This window comes from Falco rusticolus, chromosome 4 (genome assembly GCF_015220075.1).
Source record: "Falco rusticolus isolate bFalRus1 chromosome 4, bFalRus1.pri, whole genome shotgun sequence".
Taxonomy (NCBI): domain Eukaryota; kingdom Metazoa; phylum Chordata; class Aves; order Falconiformes; family Falconidae; genus Falco; species Falco rusticolus.
The window spans coordinates 56,153,282-56,169,070 of record NC_051190.1 but is presented as its reverse complement, the minus strand read 5'-3'; the positions used below and the strand labels follow the sequence as shown (position 1 = coordinate 56,169,070).

At 50.7% G+C, this 15,789-nt stretch overlaps 2 protein-coding genes across 3 annotated transcripts in view; both read right to left on the bottom strand.

The window, feature by feature from the left end:
* Nucleotides 1-1,632: 1,632 nt before the first annotated feature.
* Nucleotides 1,633-9,295, bottom strand: LOC119147107 (solute carrier family 22 member 13-like). Of its 2 annotated transcripts, XM_037385679.1 has the most exons (10): nucleotides 8,855-9,291; nucleotides 7,682-7,785; nucleotides 7,175-7,329; nucleotides 6,427-6,595; nucleotides 5,946-6,066; nucleotides 5,232-5,326; nucleotides 4,700-4,914; nucleotides 4,097-4,205; nucleotides 3,734-3,944; nucleotides 1,633-3,211 (listed from the first exon to the last, which is right to left on the bottom strand). In XM_037385679.1, exons 1-10 carry the CDS (start codon nucleotides 9,221-9,223, stop codon nucleotides 3,116-3,118), a joined length of 1,644 nt encoding a protein of 547 aa, XP_037241576.1. In that variant the 5' UTR covers nucleotides 9,224-9,291; the 3' UTR covers nucleotides 1,633-3,115. The 2 variants fall into 2 exon arrangements, with proteins under 2 accessions (XP_037241576.1, XP_037241577.1); XM_037385680.1 differs by lacking the exon at nucleotides 1,633-3,211 and having other exon boundaries at nucleotides 3,788-3,940; nucleotides 8,855-9,295.
* Nucleotides 9,296-13,021: 3,726 nt separating this feature from the next.
* Nucleotides 13,022-15,789, bottom strand: part of OXSR1 (oxidative stress responsive kinase 1) — a 73,508-nt gene continuing 70,740 nt past the window's right edge. Inside the window, exon 17 of the mRNA XM_037384949.1 lies at nucleotides 13,022-15,655. Coding sequence (XP_037240846.1) covers nucleotides 15,581-15,655 — 75 coding nt within the window. The 3' untranslated portion in view covers nucleotides 13,022-15,580. The remainder of the gene's footprint in view (nucleotides 15,656-15,789) is intronic.

Here is a 15,789-nt window from a genome sequence, read left to right as displayed (position 1 = left end):
TAGGAAAAATTTCTTCATTGAAAGGGTTGTCAAGCACTGGAACAGGCTGCCCAGGGAGGTGGTGGAGTCACCAGCCCTGGAGGTATTTAAAAGGTGTGTAGATGTGGCACTTAGCAACATGGTTTAGCGGTGGACTTGGCAGTGCTGGGTTAAGAGTTGGACTCGATGATCTTAAGGGTCTTTTCCAACCTAAATGATTCTGTGACTCATTGCACAGAGTCATGAGAGCAGCATTAATGCTGCTTCTCCTCACCTCCTCAGCCATTCCCTGCTGGGTCCATTTCTGCAAGGTTTGCTCTTGTCATGGATCTGGAGCCTTCTTAGCATGGCGTCAGGAGGAAGGAGAGGACGACACCCTCTAGCCAAAGGGCAAGGTCCAAGATCCTGACACCTCTGCCCCACAGCCAGAAGTTAGAGTTGCAACATGGTTTGTTGGTGTCACTGGCACCGAGGATGCACTGAGTGTCTGAGTGTTCCCTGGGGGGGTCCTCTGGCAACAGGAGCTGCTTCATCCCCATAGCTCCTCACCTTACCTCCGGCAACAGGGTCAGGCCAGGCTCTGCTGCCCCTCCACACCTTAGGTCCCTCTGGCCCTGCCTGACCAGCTTCCTCAGCAGTGCCGAGGTTCTGGTACGTGGACATGGGTCTGTCCAAAGGGGAAAGGGAGGTCAAGAGGTTCTGACCTGACACAGGCAGGCGTGAGTGAGGGTGTAAGCACAGGAGCAGGGCCTCGTTTCCACATCTGGTGTAGAAGGGCCTGAAGAAGGTATGGACATTTATCAATATGCCTCAGCAAACCCTTGGCAGTGTCCCTGCCCCCTTCAGCACCTTCCCACAACTGGCCCTTCAGTCACAGCTTGGTAAGCCACTCCATTAAGGTCTTGCATCTGCTCTTCCCAGACAAACCTTGCTACCCCATTTTGTTCTCACATTCTCTTCAGCCTTTTGGCCCCCTCTCCTTGGCTATGAGGTCATCTTCTTTCCCTTAGTTATCCCTTCAGGTCACCCAAGGCACTTTTTACCCTTTGCCTATAGCCTCAGCATGATGAGAGCCCAAAACATCCCCTTGCACGCATGCAAGTGTGTTTGCATTCTCACATGCTACTCCACCACACCTGGCCCCACTCTGCTGTGAGGTCTATTTATTACAGTGCAAGACCAGGCGCAGACCAGGTAGCAGTGACACTAAGGCACAGCAAAACCCTTGGGTATCCTCCCATTTCTGCTGAGCTGGGTAAAACATCCCAAGTCAAGCTTGGGAGGCTTAGATTGAATAGTAGGAGAAATTTCTTCACTGAAAAGATAGTCAAGCACTGGAACAGGCTGCCCAGGGAGGTGGTGGAATCACCATCCCTGGAGGTATCTGAAAAACATGTAGGTGTAGTGCTAGCGACATGGTTTGCTCATGGACTTGGCAGTGCTGGGTTAATGGTTGGACTTGATGAACTCAAAGGTCTTTTCCAACCTAAATGATTCTATGATTCTATGATTCTAAGCTATTCAGGTGCTCTTCAGCCAGATGGGCTCCATCCAGTGGTCTTCAAACTAACCAGATGCAGTGGTCTAGGGAAGAGCAGATGAAATGGATTTTCAGCCTACTGGAGGCATGAAAGAGGTGGAAGCAGAAGGACATCAGATGTGCTAAGACACCTTTATTTATTAAGTGAGCTGAAACAGAGAGTCTCAGAGCAGAATTCCCAAAAGAAGCCATGGTTCGCTCAATAACTGTGCATTTTGCTCCAAGCTCTTCCCTCAGCCCTTACCCTCAATGCCTTATTTTCCATAAAAGCCCGAAGGAGAAGCCCCCAGCCTCTGCCAAGGAAAGAATGCCCTCGGGCAAAGGACAGGGCTCCTCTACACTCAGGGTCACTGAAGAGGAGCAAATCCTTTGAAAAGTAGTGCCAGAGGGAAGCTGGCACCACAGGCAGCCCCTCCTGGTGCGGCATGTCACTGATCTTATCCAAAACTCTGTTTTATCAAACTGCGTACCCGTGGGGTACTTGGATCCATGGAAAACATGCAGGCATGACAATGGGGAGAAGAAATAAAGTCTATTTTAAAAGCTTCTGGACACTAGCAGAAAATAGTGTTTGAGCTGTATACAGACCAAGCTAGATCGTCACCACTGCACAGCTTCTGGGCTTCATCTGTACCAAGCCAGTGGTAAAAGAAAGTCCCCTTGAGGGACAGGAGATAAGAGGAGGGGAAGCACAGGAAAAGCACGGGTTTTCTTCATAGCATAAGGCAAGGGTAGTCCTAAACTGTTTAAAGACAGGAATGGATACAGCAAGAAGGAATAGACTAGAATTTAGAACAGAGTGGGAAGACCTGATAGTTTCCAGAAAGATTTGTACTTTCATCTAAGAGACCAGCTGCCACAATGTCTCTCAGCTTCCTGGAACATACATTAATGTGGTTCTACACCACAGCCTGACAGCACTATTTTCCATGCACAAAGCATCATGACATGCTTTAATTCAAAGCCACCAGCACCAAGGCAAAAATTCTGCTGCCTGTTAGACATTTAGACATCCTTGCTCATTGCCTGCTGTTTCTTCCATGGCATCTTTTTTTTTCCTCAACTGAGTGTCTCAAGTTAAAAAAAAAAAAAAAAAAAAGGAGTGTTTTTAAGAGAGGGTGAGAAGATCATGCTAGACAGTCAAGAGAAATCACTCCTTTTTGCAAGTATGAGAGTCTTTTCACTGCAGCATCTGCCCTGGCTTTCTCTTTAGTGAGCACAGCACTCTGCTGCAAGTCTATTCAATGCTCTAGCAGTTGTCTCACTTGGACAAAGTTTACAGCCTCACGTTCCTGAAGACAAGACAGGAAAAAGGAAGAGAAAATGTTGCCTCCATCCTGGTTTCTGATATCTTCCTTTTTTCCCTTAAATGAAAAGCATCAGGTTTTCTCCGGTGAGAGCACTGCTGAACACCCCGGACAGCATGCAGTGCCTGAGGACAAGCTATAGAGGGAGATACAGGAAGGCAAAAAAGAAAACCAAAAATTGGCAGTGACCGCTTGAGAGGTGGTGGTGTCCTGCCAGGGGAGACCCTGCCCATCCTCAGTGCTGGCACAGCTATAGGTCGCCTTTAGCTACAGCTGCTTGCACGCCCCGCTAGAAGTGAGTTGTCTTTGTGCACTCATTGTCTTGGCCACCATCTTTTCCTGTCATGTGTCCTTTTCCAGAGCTGCTGTTGGCATTTCCACAGACCTAATGAAAGGGAAACGAGATTAAAAGCAAAGACAGACCCGTTACGAGCTGATGGCAGCCTTCTCTGAGACACGCGGCCTTCAGCCACCTGGCTTCCCATTCACCACTCACTCTCTGGGCCCCTGTGGGCACCCTGCTCCCAGCAGGACAGCAAAACTGTTGGAGTGCAATTCCACCCAGTCCCGCAGGGAACGGAGTCTAGGAGCTACGAGAGGCTGAAAGCCAGAGGACATGGCTACGAGGCACTGGTCCTTCCCTCGTGAGGGCAGAGGGTGCAAGCCAAGCGCCAGCTGTTCCTCTAGTCCTTCCATCCCACAGACAGGAATGAAGGGATGACCATCATGTGCAGGGTTACGGGGCCTCCTCCCCTCCCTCCGCAGTGGGGCATCCTGCTCCCTGCCCTCCCACCACTGTAAGCTCTGGGAGAAACCCCCAGCCCCAACCACGCAATGCCAACAGCCTCCGCAGCGCTGGCACCCCGTGTCCCTGCGCAAGGGCAGCATGGGCACCGCGGGCACCCACCTCAGCTGCAGGGTGGCCATGCCCCGTGTCGTCCGGCAGGTCGGTGCCACAGGTCTCGGGCAGCAGGACGCAGAGCAGTGCCCCCACCGCGGCAGCACTCCCGAAGATGGCCATGGGGATGGCCCGGTGGAACTGGCCCAGGAGTCGGATCAGCGGGGCCATGATTGCCGCCACCCGCGCTGACATTGAGCACAGCCCCAAGCCAGTCTGCCTGGGGAAGCAAGGGGCAGTGGGACATGCGGGCAGGGCTCAGCCCCACCAGGATGCCATGGAGCAAGGTCGGCCATGGGAACAACTGGGCTTTTGCCCCACCACTGCCACCAGCCATGGTCGAGGGAAGCCCTGATCGTGGGGAGAATTCACCTGGCAACTGTGGGGAAGAGCTCTGCGGAGTAGACGTAGGAGGTGGAGAAGGAAGCTGAAGTGGTAAACTTGCCAATGATGGCCAGGGCGGTGGTCACCACAGGTTGTTCTGAGGGGAGGAGGAGAGACCACTGCTGTGGGACAAGGGCCCAGCACCACTCAGGGGGGCTGGGGTTGCACAGGGACCACTATGTTGCCTGCGGGGAGCCATAGTCTCCAACCATGCCTGAACGTGGACCGAGGAGCAGGTCTGCCTGGGGGCCATCTTCAGCGCATTTTCCCTCCATCATCCCACCTCCCCACACAGCAATTTTCCTGGAGGCCAGCTCTGCTTATAGGCGGCCCACTGGGCTCAGCTCTACCCTCTCCTTTCATAAGCAGCAAGCAAAAGTTTGCTGATCCAAATGGACCCTGGCGAGTTAGCCAAGTCCCTTGTGGCCATGGCACCAGGGTCAGCCAGTGAGACACTGCTCTCAGGTCACCCTGAGAGATGTGAGCTGGCCTGGTTGGGAGGACAGGACCTGCACCAGCAAGGGAAGAGTTGGGGCTCTGTAACTCCCTGTCCCAGAAGTTGCCCTCTCAGGATGGGAAGAGGTCATTCACCTTCAGGGATGCCAGTGATGATCAGACACACCAGGCCACTCAGCAGCAGGAGAACAGCCTGGGTTTTCTTCCTGCCAAACCACTGCAGCGTGAAGATACAACCAACACGTGCTGGGATTTCCACTGCTCCAAACGCAAGCTGCGTCAGGTATATGTCCAGACCAAAATTTGTCACGTTCAGACTCAAACCGTAGTAGGCAAGGCTGTTTGCAAACCTGAAAGCCAGGCAGGTTGGCACTGAGCATAGCTGTGAGCCATGAGCAAATACAATATTGATCTCCAATGACAACATTTTGACCAAGTCACAGAATTTCCAAGGGGACATAAAACGGGAAGAACACCACAGGACTGCCAAAGCTGGAAAGGCTCTAACCTTTCCCACAAACCACGTAACATCTTGAATAGCCAGGAACAGAAACACCCACCAATAACAACCAAAAAACACAAGGTGAATTTATGGTTATGACTAACCATCAATCCCTTGTTTTCTTCAACTAGAAGTCTGAGAAGATGGGGCCAGGGGATGTCTTACCAGGCATATGACATGACTGAAGTCACCTTCCGGAGCTGCTTCTTCCGGCAGAGATCCAGAATACCTCCAGACTTGGTCTGCTTCTCAGGCTTCAACTTCAAAAGGCAGAAAGCCAAGGAGTCAAACCAGGCGAGGGAGACCAGTGGCTAACTCCTTTTCCATCTGCAGTCAATGCAAAGCCTCTGTGGGACAGTCCTGTGACACTAAACTGCTCTGGGAGGGAGGGCAGCCCAGTGGAGCTGGGCTCCTGCATCTGTCCTCTGGGTGCCCAGTGCACTACTTTGGTGACTGAGAGGTTCCTTGGGATGAACAAATCCCTAGTGTAGGGACTTTGGGGTGGGCAAGGAGATAACTCACCTTCAGGCATCTATGCATGGAAAACCACAGACTAAACAGAGACCTCCTGCTCATCATCAACAGTCCTGCAATCCTCACAGAAGAAAAGCCAGGGAAGCATTTGGGTTCTTCCCATATCCCATGGTAGACTCCAGAAAGCTCTAGGGTGAGTGTTAGCAGAAGCTGTGGCTCTTCCCTGACCTTGTCCCTGTACAGCACAGCTGAAACTGGAGTCACCCACAGTCCATCCCCAAATCATCCCCAATGGGCATGGAAATATGTTTTTCAGGTGACCTCAGCTCCAATAGCTGCTACAAACCCAAGCACAGAGGAAAGTCTCTGAAGACAACAGGCAGTTCCCCATGCCGTTACAGGTACCTGCTCAAGGAGTGCTGGTGGGATGGACCGCTTGTTGGTGGCTGCTGCCTTCTGAAGGACCTTCTTAGCTTCTTCTATTCTGCCTTTTGTCACCAGCCACCGAGCTGATTCTGGTAGCACCCTGTCAAGAAGATGAAACCAGGAGATGCTGCTGTGACCCGCTGAGTTTCCCCACAGCCCGTCTCCCTGTAACCATGTCCAGAAAGCAAGGGGCATCATATGTGATGGATGGCTCTAAACACCTCCCCAGGTCAGGTTTTCCAGGTCTATGTTTCATGCCCCAAAGGCCACATTCGAAGCCCTGAAGCAAAGCAGCTGCTGCTCTCAGTGGTCCAGTACCCCAGGGTGATGTGCTGAAGCCTCTCCAGTATCTGCACACTGGGAAAGACCCAACCTGCCCCAGAGCTGCTGTCTCCTCACTGCCACCCCTCACTCTTGTTGCTGCTGTGTCTGCAAGAAGCTCTGCCCACATCCCATTTACCGGATGAAGAAGAAAAAGCCAAATATAGGAGCAGATCCTGCAATTTCCAGCAGCCTCCAGTTGCGAATACCGTAACTCAAGCCTGCCAAAACCATCTGTCCGATGGCGAAAGCGCAGTGAGAAATCAGCACCGCCTTTGGCCGGGAGGAGACACCAACCCATTCTGTAGCTGAAAGGAAGAATGCAGGTTCAGAGTCATCCATGCAAATTATTTTCCCTGATGCAAACAGGGTGTTTCCCCAGGAGAAGAGCTGTCCTAGAGGTGAGGAGAGATCAGCAATCAGAGCTCTGGCATCAGTCACACATTGAAGTCATCAGTGATTCCTGAGATGCATCACCTCTCCTTATCGTCATGGTGTCCCAATCCTCTGCAAGAGGACATGAAGCTCAGGTATGTCACTTCTTTGCTCTCAGCATCCACAGAGCCCCTCACTGGGACAGAGCTGGGGCCCAAAACAGTATTTCCCAGAGCCACTGGGCTCTCTCCCTGCGCTGAGCTTCTGAGCTGGAAGGAAGACTGTCCTCTTGCCCCTCTCTGAGTACTGGCATGGGAGAGATGCTCCCCATGGCTCTCACTCAGAGGAGATGCCAAAGTGCCAAAGCACCAAACGACAGTGCAGAGCAAGGCCTGTCCTCACCGTGGTGTTTTTCAAGTTGTATGTGATGATTTTTATTTCTTTACAGACCTTTCCTATTACATTCTGGGAGGCCACAACTATCTGTCTCAGGACCAGGGCGTCCTACTCACCTAAGGCCAGTAGCGTCATGGTGATCCCTGACACCGAAGCCCCCACAACACATCTGAAGGCCATGTACACATAGAAATGGGGCACAAAGGCAATTCCTACACCAAACAAGCCCTGAAGGAACACGGAGATCAGAATGACTGGCCGTCGGCCGATCCTGGGGAGGAAGAGGGAAGACACGGTCAGTACCTGGATAGACCCCATGGAGATGGAGAAGAGCCCAGTGGGCTGCAGGGATTGTATCGCCCTCTCTTGAGGGTGCTAAGGCTCAGGCTAGACTCTGGGTTGACATGTGAAGCACCCTGTGCACACACTGTGCTCTCCTTCCTTCCACTCACTGTGTGGCCATGACCTCACAGGACCTGAGGACTTTGGTCAGGGTCCCTGTTAGTGAGGAGGGGTGACAAAATGCAGGGGGTGCAGTGCCCAGGCAGGCTCGGAGCAACGTGCCGCTCTGTGCACCGCCGGCTCTGCACACACCCTGGACAGGTGGTTGTGTGTTCTCTCACCTGTCACTTAGTGGCCCAAAGATCATGGCTCCTATGAACAGCCCTGCCATGTAGATGGACTGGGAGATGTCATTCAGGTCCTTCCTATCACACACCAGGTCAAACTGGAGGAAGGAAACACAAATGCTTCTGTTCTTGACAGGTTCTTGTTCTTGTTTTGTTCTTGACAGGTGCTTTCTGATCCCACCTCCAAGGATGTGAGACTCTATGGTATGCACGTAGCACACCTCTGTGGCACAAGCCCATGGAGCACATAGTAGTGTCCCTCTCCCAAGCAGTGGGACCTGCAGGACCACCCCAGCCCAGAACCCCACTCCTTGTTGGCAATTTTTGCTTCTAGTGGGACATAGGACGGAAGTCCCAGCAGCTTGCTTCTTCCTAGACTGCCTGCCCTCGCAGAGGAAAAAGGATGAGTGCAACGCTGATTCCTGGGCCAAGCAGTTTCTCTTAAAGAGATGTTCTGCAACTGCCAGGGTCCAGAGGTCAGCTACAGAAAAAGTCATATAGGGAAGATCATGTACAGGAAATAGAGAGGTCACAAAGCACTGAAAGAACTTTAGCACTGCTCGCCGGAGCACTATTTATTGCTGAAGCTCCTGTTGTCCATTAGATGTGTGGCTTTGCAAGATTTCCCCTCCTCGTCAAACCTGGTACCTCCGCACAGAGCAAGGAGCAGTGAGGGACTCGGGCTGTTTGCAACAACCTTGAGCTGGCGTCACGACACTGAGACCCCACGGCAGCACCCCACAGCTGCTTGCCCTGACACGTGTGGGAGCAGGAGCCAAGTGCCGAGCTCTGCCTCCTTCCCGTGGCCAGGGTCTCCCAAGCACAAACCTGTGCACAGGGACAAATGGGAAAGTCACCCCCTGACTGCAGAGGGGCAGCTGGGGCAGGGAGACCCAAAAGGTCCCAACCAGGAGTGATTAATCTCTCCACTGGGTCCACCTATGGTCCCGCTGACATCTGTATCACAGCCTGGTTGCTTGCAACCTCCCGGGGACCACATCTGGGGGCTGAGTGGTAAAGCCAAGGTCCCCAAAAGACACCTGATGCAAATCTCAGCCCAGCTCAGCTGTGCCATGGCTGGCAACAGCTCTGACTGAACTACAGGACAGGGTGGCCATTTGGGTCTCCCCTTCCACGTCCCCAGTGCGTCAAAAGGCAGTTACAGACCTCGGTCAGCAGGGACGGCGGTGCTGAGGGGTACACCCAGCCACTGCTGCATTTCTCCGTGGTGTTCAGGCCATACGCCACGATGGAGCCCAGGTCCCAGTCCACGGGCGAGTACATGGAGCACTGCTCATACGCCCCATTAGCATCCCGGGGCAAGGTGAGGTTCAGCTGCTCTTCCTCGGTCAGGTTGGGGCCGATGGCAAGGATCCAGCTGGTGTCGCAGTGATAAGGCATGTGTGGAACCATAAAAAGTTGGCAAAACTGGTGAAAAGCCACACTGAGGCAGGGGAACAAGGTGAGCAGCACCAGCCATTTCTGAAACAGCCCAAATTCACCAACTGCTTTCAAAATGTCCCCAGCGCCTGACATTGGCAGCTGCGTCTGGAACAGGACAGTGCTGGGACAGACTTCCCAGAGGACTAGAATTAATGTTTAAACCTAAGATAAGCTCTGCAGACGTAGGCAGCCACCACAGACATGTAGTCTGGACAGACTTAATGCCTGATGTTTTACCTAAGCACACCATGTAATACATTAATCATCTCTGCCACCCACGAACATACGGCGCTGGCTGGAGCAGAAGGCTCCTGTTTCAGGCAACATGGGTCACCTCCTCGGCCAGGGCCGGTGGCATTGACAGGGGAAAAAACTCTTCTCCAAAGCAACTGCGAGCGCTGCGTGGGCTGAACCGCTGAGACGGTCACCAGTGGTTCCACTCAGGAACGCAAGGTTCAGAGGGGCTGAAAGCCCAGTGCGATGCAGAGCTGGGAAAACGCCAGGGGAATAAAGAGAGTGATTCTAACGGATGGGCAGAGATGGAGACGAGGAAGGGCAGCCAGCTGGCTGTGGTCCCATGCGATGGGAGACTCCATTTCCTTCATTTTCCGCAGCTTCCCTGTGCAGCCACGAGCAAGCCGCACATGGGATGTCCACCCTTCCCACCGATTCTGGGCCACCCCGTCGGCTGACGGGGGCTATGTGTAGGGAAGACTTGGGGAAGGCATACAGGGATGGCAGAAATCTGACACAGGGCAATGCCGCTTGAGGCAGGTTTGGCAAATCTCAGCTCAGACGCCTTCATGCCTTAAAATGATCATTGAGAACATGAAACCAACTCTGTTCAGCCCATTCCTGATGTAGGAACAGCATTTGCCTGGTGCCCCTTTTGGGATGTCCATGAGGCAAAGCCCTCAGAGGTGCCCAAAGCAACTTGGATGCTCCTTCTCGTGCCCACACAACTGTGGGAAGAGCATCGTATAAGCATGATGGAAACCAGACCATGGCTGACCCGTTTGGGTTGACCAGGGCACCTGCACAGGTCAAACCTGGAGGAACTCCAGGTCCCCAGGCAGCCAGAGGAGAGGTGCTGCTCTCAGGATAAGCCCAGCTCAGCAGCCACAAGCAGGGAATACCAAAGACAGAGATAAACAGGCAGATGCTGAACCAGGCAGAGGTGCTAGACAACACAAATTGGGTCTGTTCAAGTCATGGTTTAAAATGGGGAAGCCTGGGAGAGTCAGTCAGACACCAGTCATGGGTCTCATGGATCTGGAGAAGCAGGAGCCAGAAGACAGAACAAAATACTGCCAGAATTTACAACAGTTGAAATGAGATCAGTTCTGGACTGGCACTGGAGAGCCTGAGCTGAGAGCCGTGTTATAGGAGACTGGAGGACACTGAGGGCCCAGACCAAGGGACAGAGCAGGAACCCACTGCAGGTTTCCAACAACAGGTGAGGAGGCAGCAGTAGTTGACTGGAGCCAAGTCACATCTCCAGGCTGAGATGATCTCCTCCGGACCTGAGCAGGGCCATGTGTCCACAACGCACCTTTTCATGGCTTTAAGTAAAGGTCAAGCAGAATCAATCTGCTGCAATTTGGGATGATCTTGTGCACCAAAGCCCAAGTACAGAAAGAGCATCACCCCCAGGCCCGTTGGCAGCAGTATCTCCAGATACAGGCCTCCCCAGGGCTGGAAACAGTACTTAAGCCCAAGATAAGCCCTGCGGCTCTAGGCAGTCATGAGTATGCAAATTTGAAGGAAAAGCAATGCTCAGCACTGAGATTTGTACTCACACTGCATTACCATTAAGGGAAACAGGAATTTCAGGAGGTGCACACCATCCAGGTGAGGTTGCTTTCCATTTGGGAAGTCATCAGTTGGAAGGAGAGACTTTGAGAAGGGGATGGGGATGTGGCAGGTAGAGCAGGGAAGCCCACAGGCACGGGCAGGATGAGACACCTTGTGGTGTGCACCCCACAAGGGGAAGGTAACTGGGGTGGACTTGTCAGCCACAGGAAGACTATGAGGCACTGGAGTAAGGCAGCATGAAAAAGCTTTAGGAGCGTCCATGAAGGGATTTCCTACGGAGACACGGATGGGAGCCAAAACTGGTGCATGATTCCCTAGGCGTTTTGAAGCAGGGTTTGGCCAAATACTGGAAAGATTGCAAAGAAAGTTTGCTTAGATGCAGAGGATGATATTCAGGAACCCAGAATGTCCCTTACCATTCCATGTCTTAAACACGGAAGTTACATTCACCCAAGCTAGTTCTCTGGCTCTGCAAGTAAAGAACACCTTAAGAGAAATAAAGCGCCAGAAAATGTCAAAATAAGCCCAAGAGCCTTGGAAGGGAGAGTGAAAGCAGCTGAGAAAGCACCATCATCCAAGACCAGTGCTTTTTTTGTTTGCTTGGTTTGGTGCATGTGTGTTTGTTTTTAAGCAAGAACACGCATGATTTTAAGCCAACACAGATGGGCGCACCCCAAGCTAAAGGCCTGGGGAACATGGTTGAAACCGGACCATCCCCATCCCCTCCCAAGATACATCCTTGCCCTTGACAGTCCCTGAAACTTTAAACTTCTCCCCACACTCTGAGCAGCATGAGACCTTCTGCCTCACTTAATGGAGACACCATGACCTCACTCAAACAACCCCCCCACTAACTCTGGGTAAATCTCATCAACAAAGCTGTCAAGAGTTTGATTGAACATGGCACCTTGCAAACAGAGGCCATATATTAGCCAAAAGGACCTCCTGTGAGAAACACGAGGGTTTTTTACTTCTCAGGTAAAATTTCCCTTCATTTCTTAAAATTTGCTTCCTTTGTGGGGAAAGGCAAGAACTATCAAAGATTGTGAAACAAAACCCTAGCATTTCTCCAGTGCAGTGCTTCAGAGAGTTGGCTTTCCAACAGGGAGTCTGGTAGTCCGCTTGCAACCAGACACTTCTCTTTTCAGGACATTAGGTGACACTAAAAGGTTGAGGCCACGGCTGCTGTTAAAGGATGACCATGACCAGGGAAAGCTGTCCAGATGCCCACTGGCTTTAACGGACATCAAACTGCAGCACTCACCATGACAAATCTACTGCCACAACCACAGCAGTGGCTCAGCGCCAGGTCCCAGAAGTATTTTCAGTCTTGTGGCAAGAGGTTTACTGACAGTCTGCCAACTGTCTTGTCACCTGCACCTGCTTGGGACAAGACCTTTCCACTTCAAGTACCTCTCCTTGCTCTTGCAGCCCAAAGCATGACCACTGGCACACGAGTACGCTGCAGAAGGGGACACCAGTGCTTACAGAGAGGAACAGCCCAACTCCAGCTAGGAGCTGTCAGGATAAGAGACAAGGACATGTGGGCTCAGCCTCCCACCACGTATCTGCACATCTTCTTGAAGTCCTGGCTCCACCACAAATGTAAGGGACAGACCTCCAAGGCACCTCCGGATCAGATCTGCCCCAAAGCCTCAAATTCAGAAAGAACAAGTATTGTGGAGGCAGAGAAGAGGGAGAGTGCAGTTCATGCTCCTAACGCTTCTCAAGGTATAAATCATCCCACTTCAATACCAGCCTGTGTCGCCCCGAGGTGTTCCCGGACAGGGGAAGCTCATTCCCAGCTGCACAGGGCATGCAGAGCTTAAAGCAAACCTTTCAGCTGGAGACAAAACCCCTTGGGGTACAATCCTAAGTGCCATCCTGGCTCCATTTCTGCCCACAACTCCTGCAGAGCATCCCCACCCCCTCCCCAATGAGTCTGTCCTGGGGGTTGTCAAACCTCCCACCACCCCAAGAAGAAATGCCCCAGGGGCTGCAGACCAAACTCAAGACAAACCCCTTCAAGATATACCATCCAACCCAGTAACACGTAAACCACACAGCAAACACATGGCAATGGACAATTTGTTCTTTATTGATTAAAAATTAGAGACATGCAGTAAAATACAAAGTCCAAAAAAAGGAAAAAAGCCTGAATATTTTACATCTTTCATTATAATCTACAATACACCAAAGTTGTGAAGAGGATCCGTTTTCATTAACAAAGCATTGTCCTTAAAAGTAGGAACTAACTTAAAATTACCACCTGCTTCCAGGTTCAGATCAGAAATTTGCACAAAAACCAAATTCTTAATGACACTGGAAAACAATTATGAACAGCATTGGCACTTACTGGAACAACATCAGAAAAGACAGCTGTCTAGCACTGTAATAGCCCAAGTAAATATTTTGGATCCCTACCCAAAAGGTCTGGAGATCTATAGAGCAAAACCCATCAGTTTCTTCTTCGCTTATTTTCTCCATTAAAGAACTAAGGAGCCTTGGGTTAGTGTGAGCTCAAGCCCTCGAAGTCCTGGCTTTGGGAAGGTGGGGAATAACTTAATAAATAGATGCTGCATTGTTCCATTTGAGCAGTTAAGAGTCCTACCTTTCTCAGCACCAGTACACAAACGAACAAGGAGCTCCCCATGGCATGCAGGCAGAAGGGAAAATAATACTGTACCAAGACTACCCTGTCTCCCTGTCCTAAGGGTTTCCAAATACATCCATAGCGAGCGCAGGGTGACATGAAAATCAAGCTGCCAGCCTGCTCTTCCCAAGTCGAGAAACTCAATGGGGGACACCGTAGAGAGTGCTTTGTATCAGACAACAGCAGAAAGGGCCAGAGGTGCCACACACACATGCCCATTTGGCCAAACCCAGCCACCACCGACTCCCTGGGATCAGGCACCTGCTTCCTGGGCTCTGCTTGGCACCCTGGGATGCTCTTGCTCCCAAACCCTCTTCCTCCTGTCCCTCCCCTTCACACTCACCAGCCATGGGGCTGCAAATAGCCCATGGGGACATACCCAATATGCACCTACAGGCTAAAAGCAACAAGGGCGGTACAAAGAGAACATGCATGATTCAGGAAGCTTCCACAGCTGCTCACAGAGAATATATAAATACAGATTGTTCATCTGAAGACTTGGAAATAAAAAAAGCCCTAATTTAACTCAGTCATCCTGCTCTGTTTCTGCATTGTTTGTGGCTGATGGAAGCAAAACACGTTTCCATCTGCATGTTAAATTACAGACTTACAATTTCTGTGTAGAAAACACTCTGCAGCCAATAGCAGTTACAAAGGCCAACTGTGAACAGTAAGAAAAAAAAACGTCAACACCAGTTATTATTCACATATTGCATTACAAGTGTCTCTTATCAAACTCAGAGTATAATTTATATTATTCATGTAGAAACTCAAATTCAACACCACATAGAAATAAAAGCTAAATACGTGTGTGACAGGGTTTCAGTGACATCCTGATCAAACGTCGAGGCTTGGACCAGCGAGGAGGCTGACGACCCAAGCGATTAGTGCAGCAGGGACACAGCCCGGTGCTCGCTTGCCCAGTACTACCACTCTACTGGCGATTCTTTATTGCTGTAAAACATGACAGGGATGGTTCCACGGGTACCAGTTTGCAAAGGACTGGGAAACACGTCGGGGGGACTCGTGCAGCCAGGCATAACAGACTGGGTTTCAGGAACAGTTCCAAGTGCATCTTTTCCAAGTGCAGAGCGACACAGATCTCCTCTCCCTCTGACCATGAATATTTTGTTGATCATTGAAAGACCGGTTTCCAGACAGCAATGCCTCATTGGTCTGCTTCAAGAACAGACTACATCTAAGATGCAGAAAAAAAGATGTTTTGAGGAAGGACTGCTTAACATAAATAAAGGTTCAGCCCTCATGCCATGCCTGGCACTCATGTGGAGAGAACCAAAATGGTAAAAAAAAAAAAAATTAAGGCAGTTTACAAAGGGAAGCTGACTTCTAACACCTCAAAGTCAAGAAACTTCTCAAAAACACAAACACAAGGGAAGGCAGCTCTCCCTCCCACGGGTTAAGACTTGCCTTGCTTTCTCAGGTGCAAGCACTCAAACCAGCGGTTTTAAAAAACACAGCCGAAGAGAAGCAGATTTCTCAGCACTCCAGGTGACCCAAACAACATGTACATTGGTGTTTCAGATAGAAGGAGAAGCAGGTAAAGAACAAAAAATATCCGTTCGGTATTAAAACTTGTGCAAAAATAGCAAGTGAGAAAATGAAACCACATGTAAGCAAACATTTAGGCAAGATCATCAGAGCAGTGGAACCCCCTGCTTCGTACTCAGTAGTATTTTTCTTTAAAGTAAGGCAATAATAAAATGAACATGCAGGCAATGACGTGTTTGATCTGCATGTTTGAGATGACAGATACAAAAACATGAGAGTTGTTTACAAAAGGTGTAAACGCCATCGGTAATTTCAGGAAGGTTTGTGATCCTATTAAGGAAAATGTTAAAGCTTCTAGGAAGGGGGCTGTAGTTCAATTCTTTGGCAGTAGTGGTTTTTTTTTAGGCTAACAGAAGCATTACAAATATGCACATGTGGGTTCTCAGTTGGGAAACATCTCCTGGGACCACTGTTTAGCTGATGCTGAGCTGTGCAAATCCTATAAGTTTGCCATCGTCGGGAATATCTGAGCCTTCAACACCAGATGCCTGAAACACAAGGAACAGAGATCCAAATAGCAACACACATGCTCTATCCTCTGATACACGCCGTACACTTTATCGTGATACATAGCATCGGATATAGTCTGGGGAGGCAGCAGTCATAGGACAGCTTTGCACTG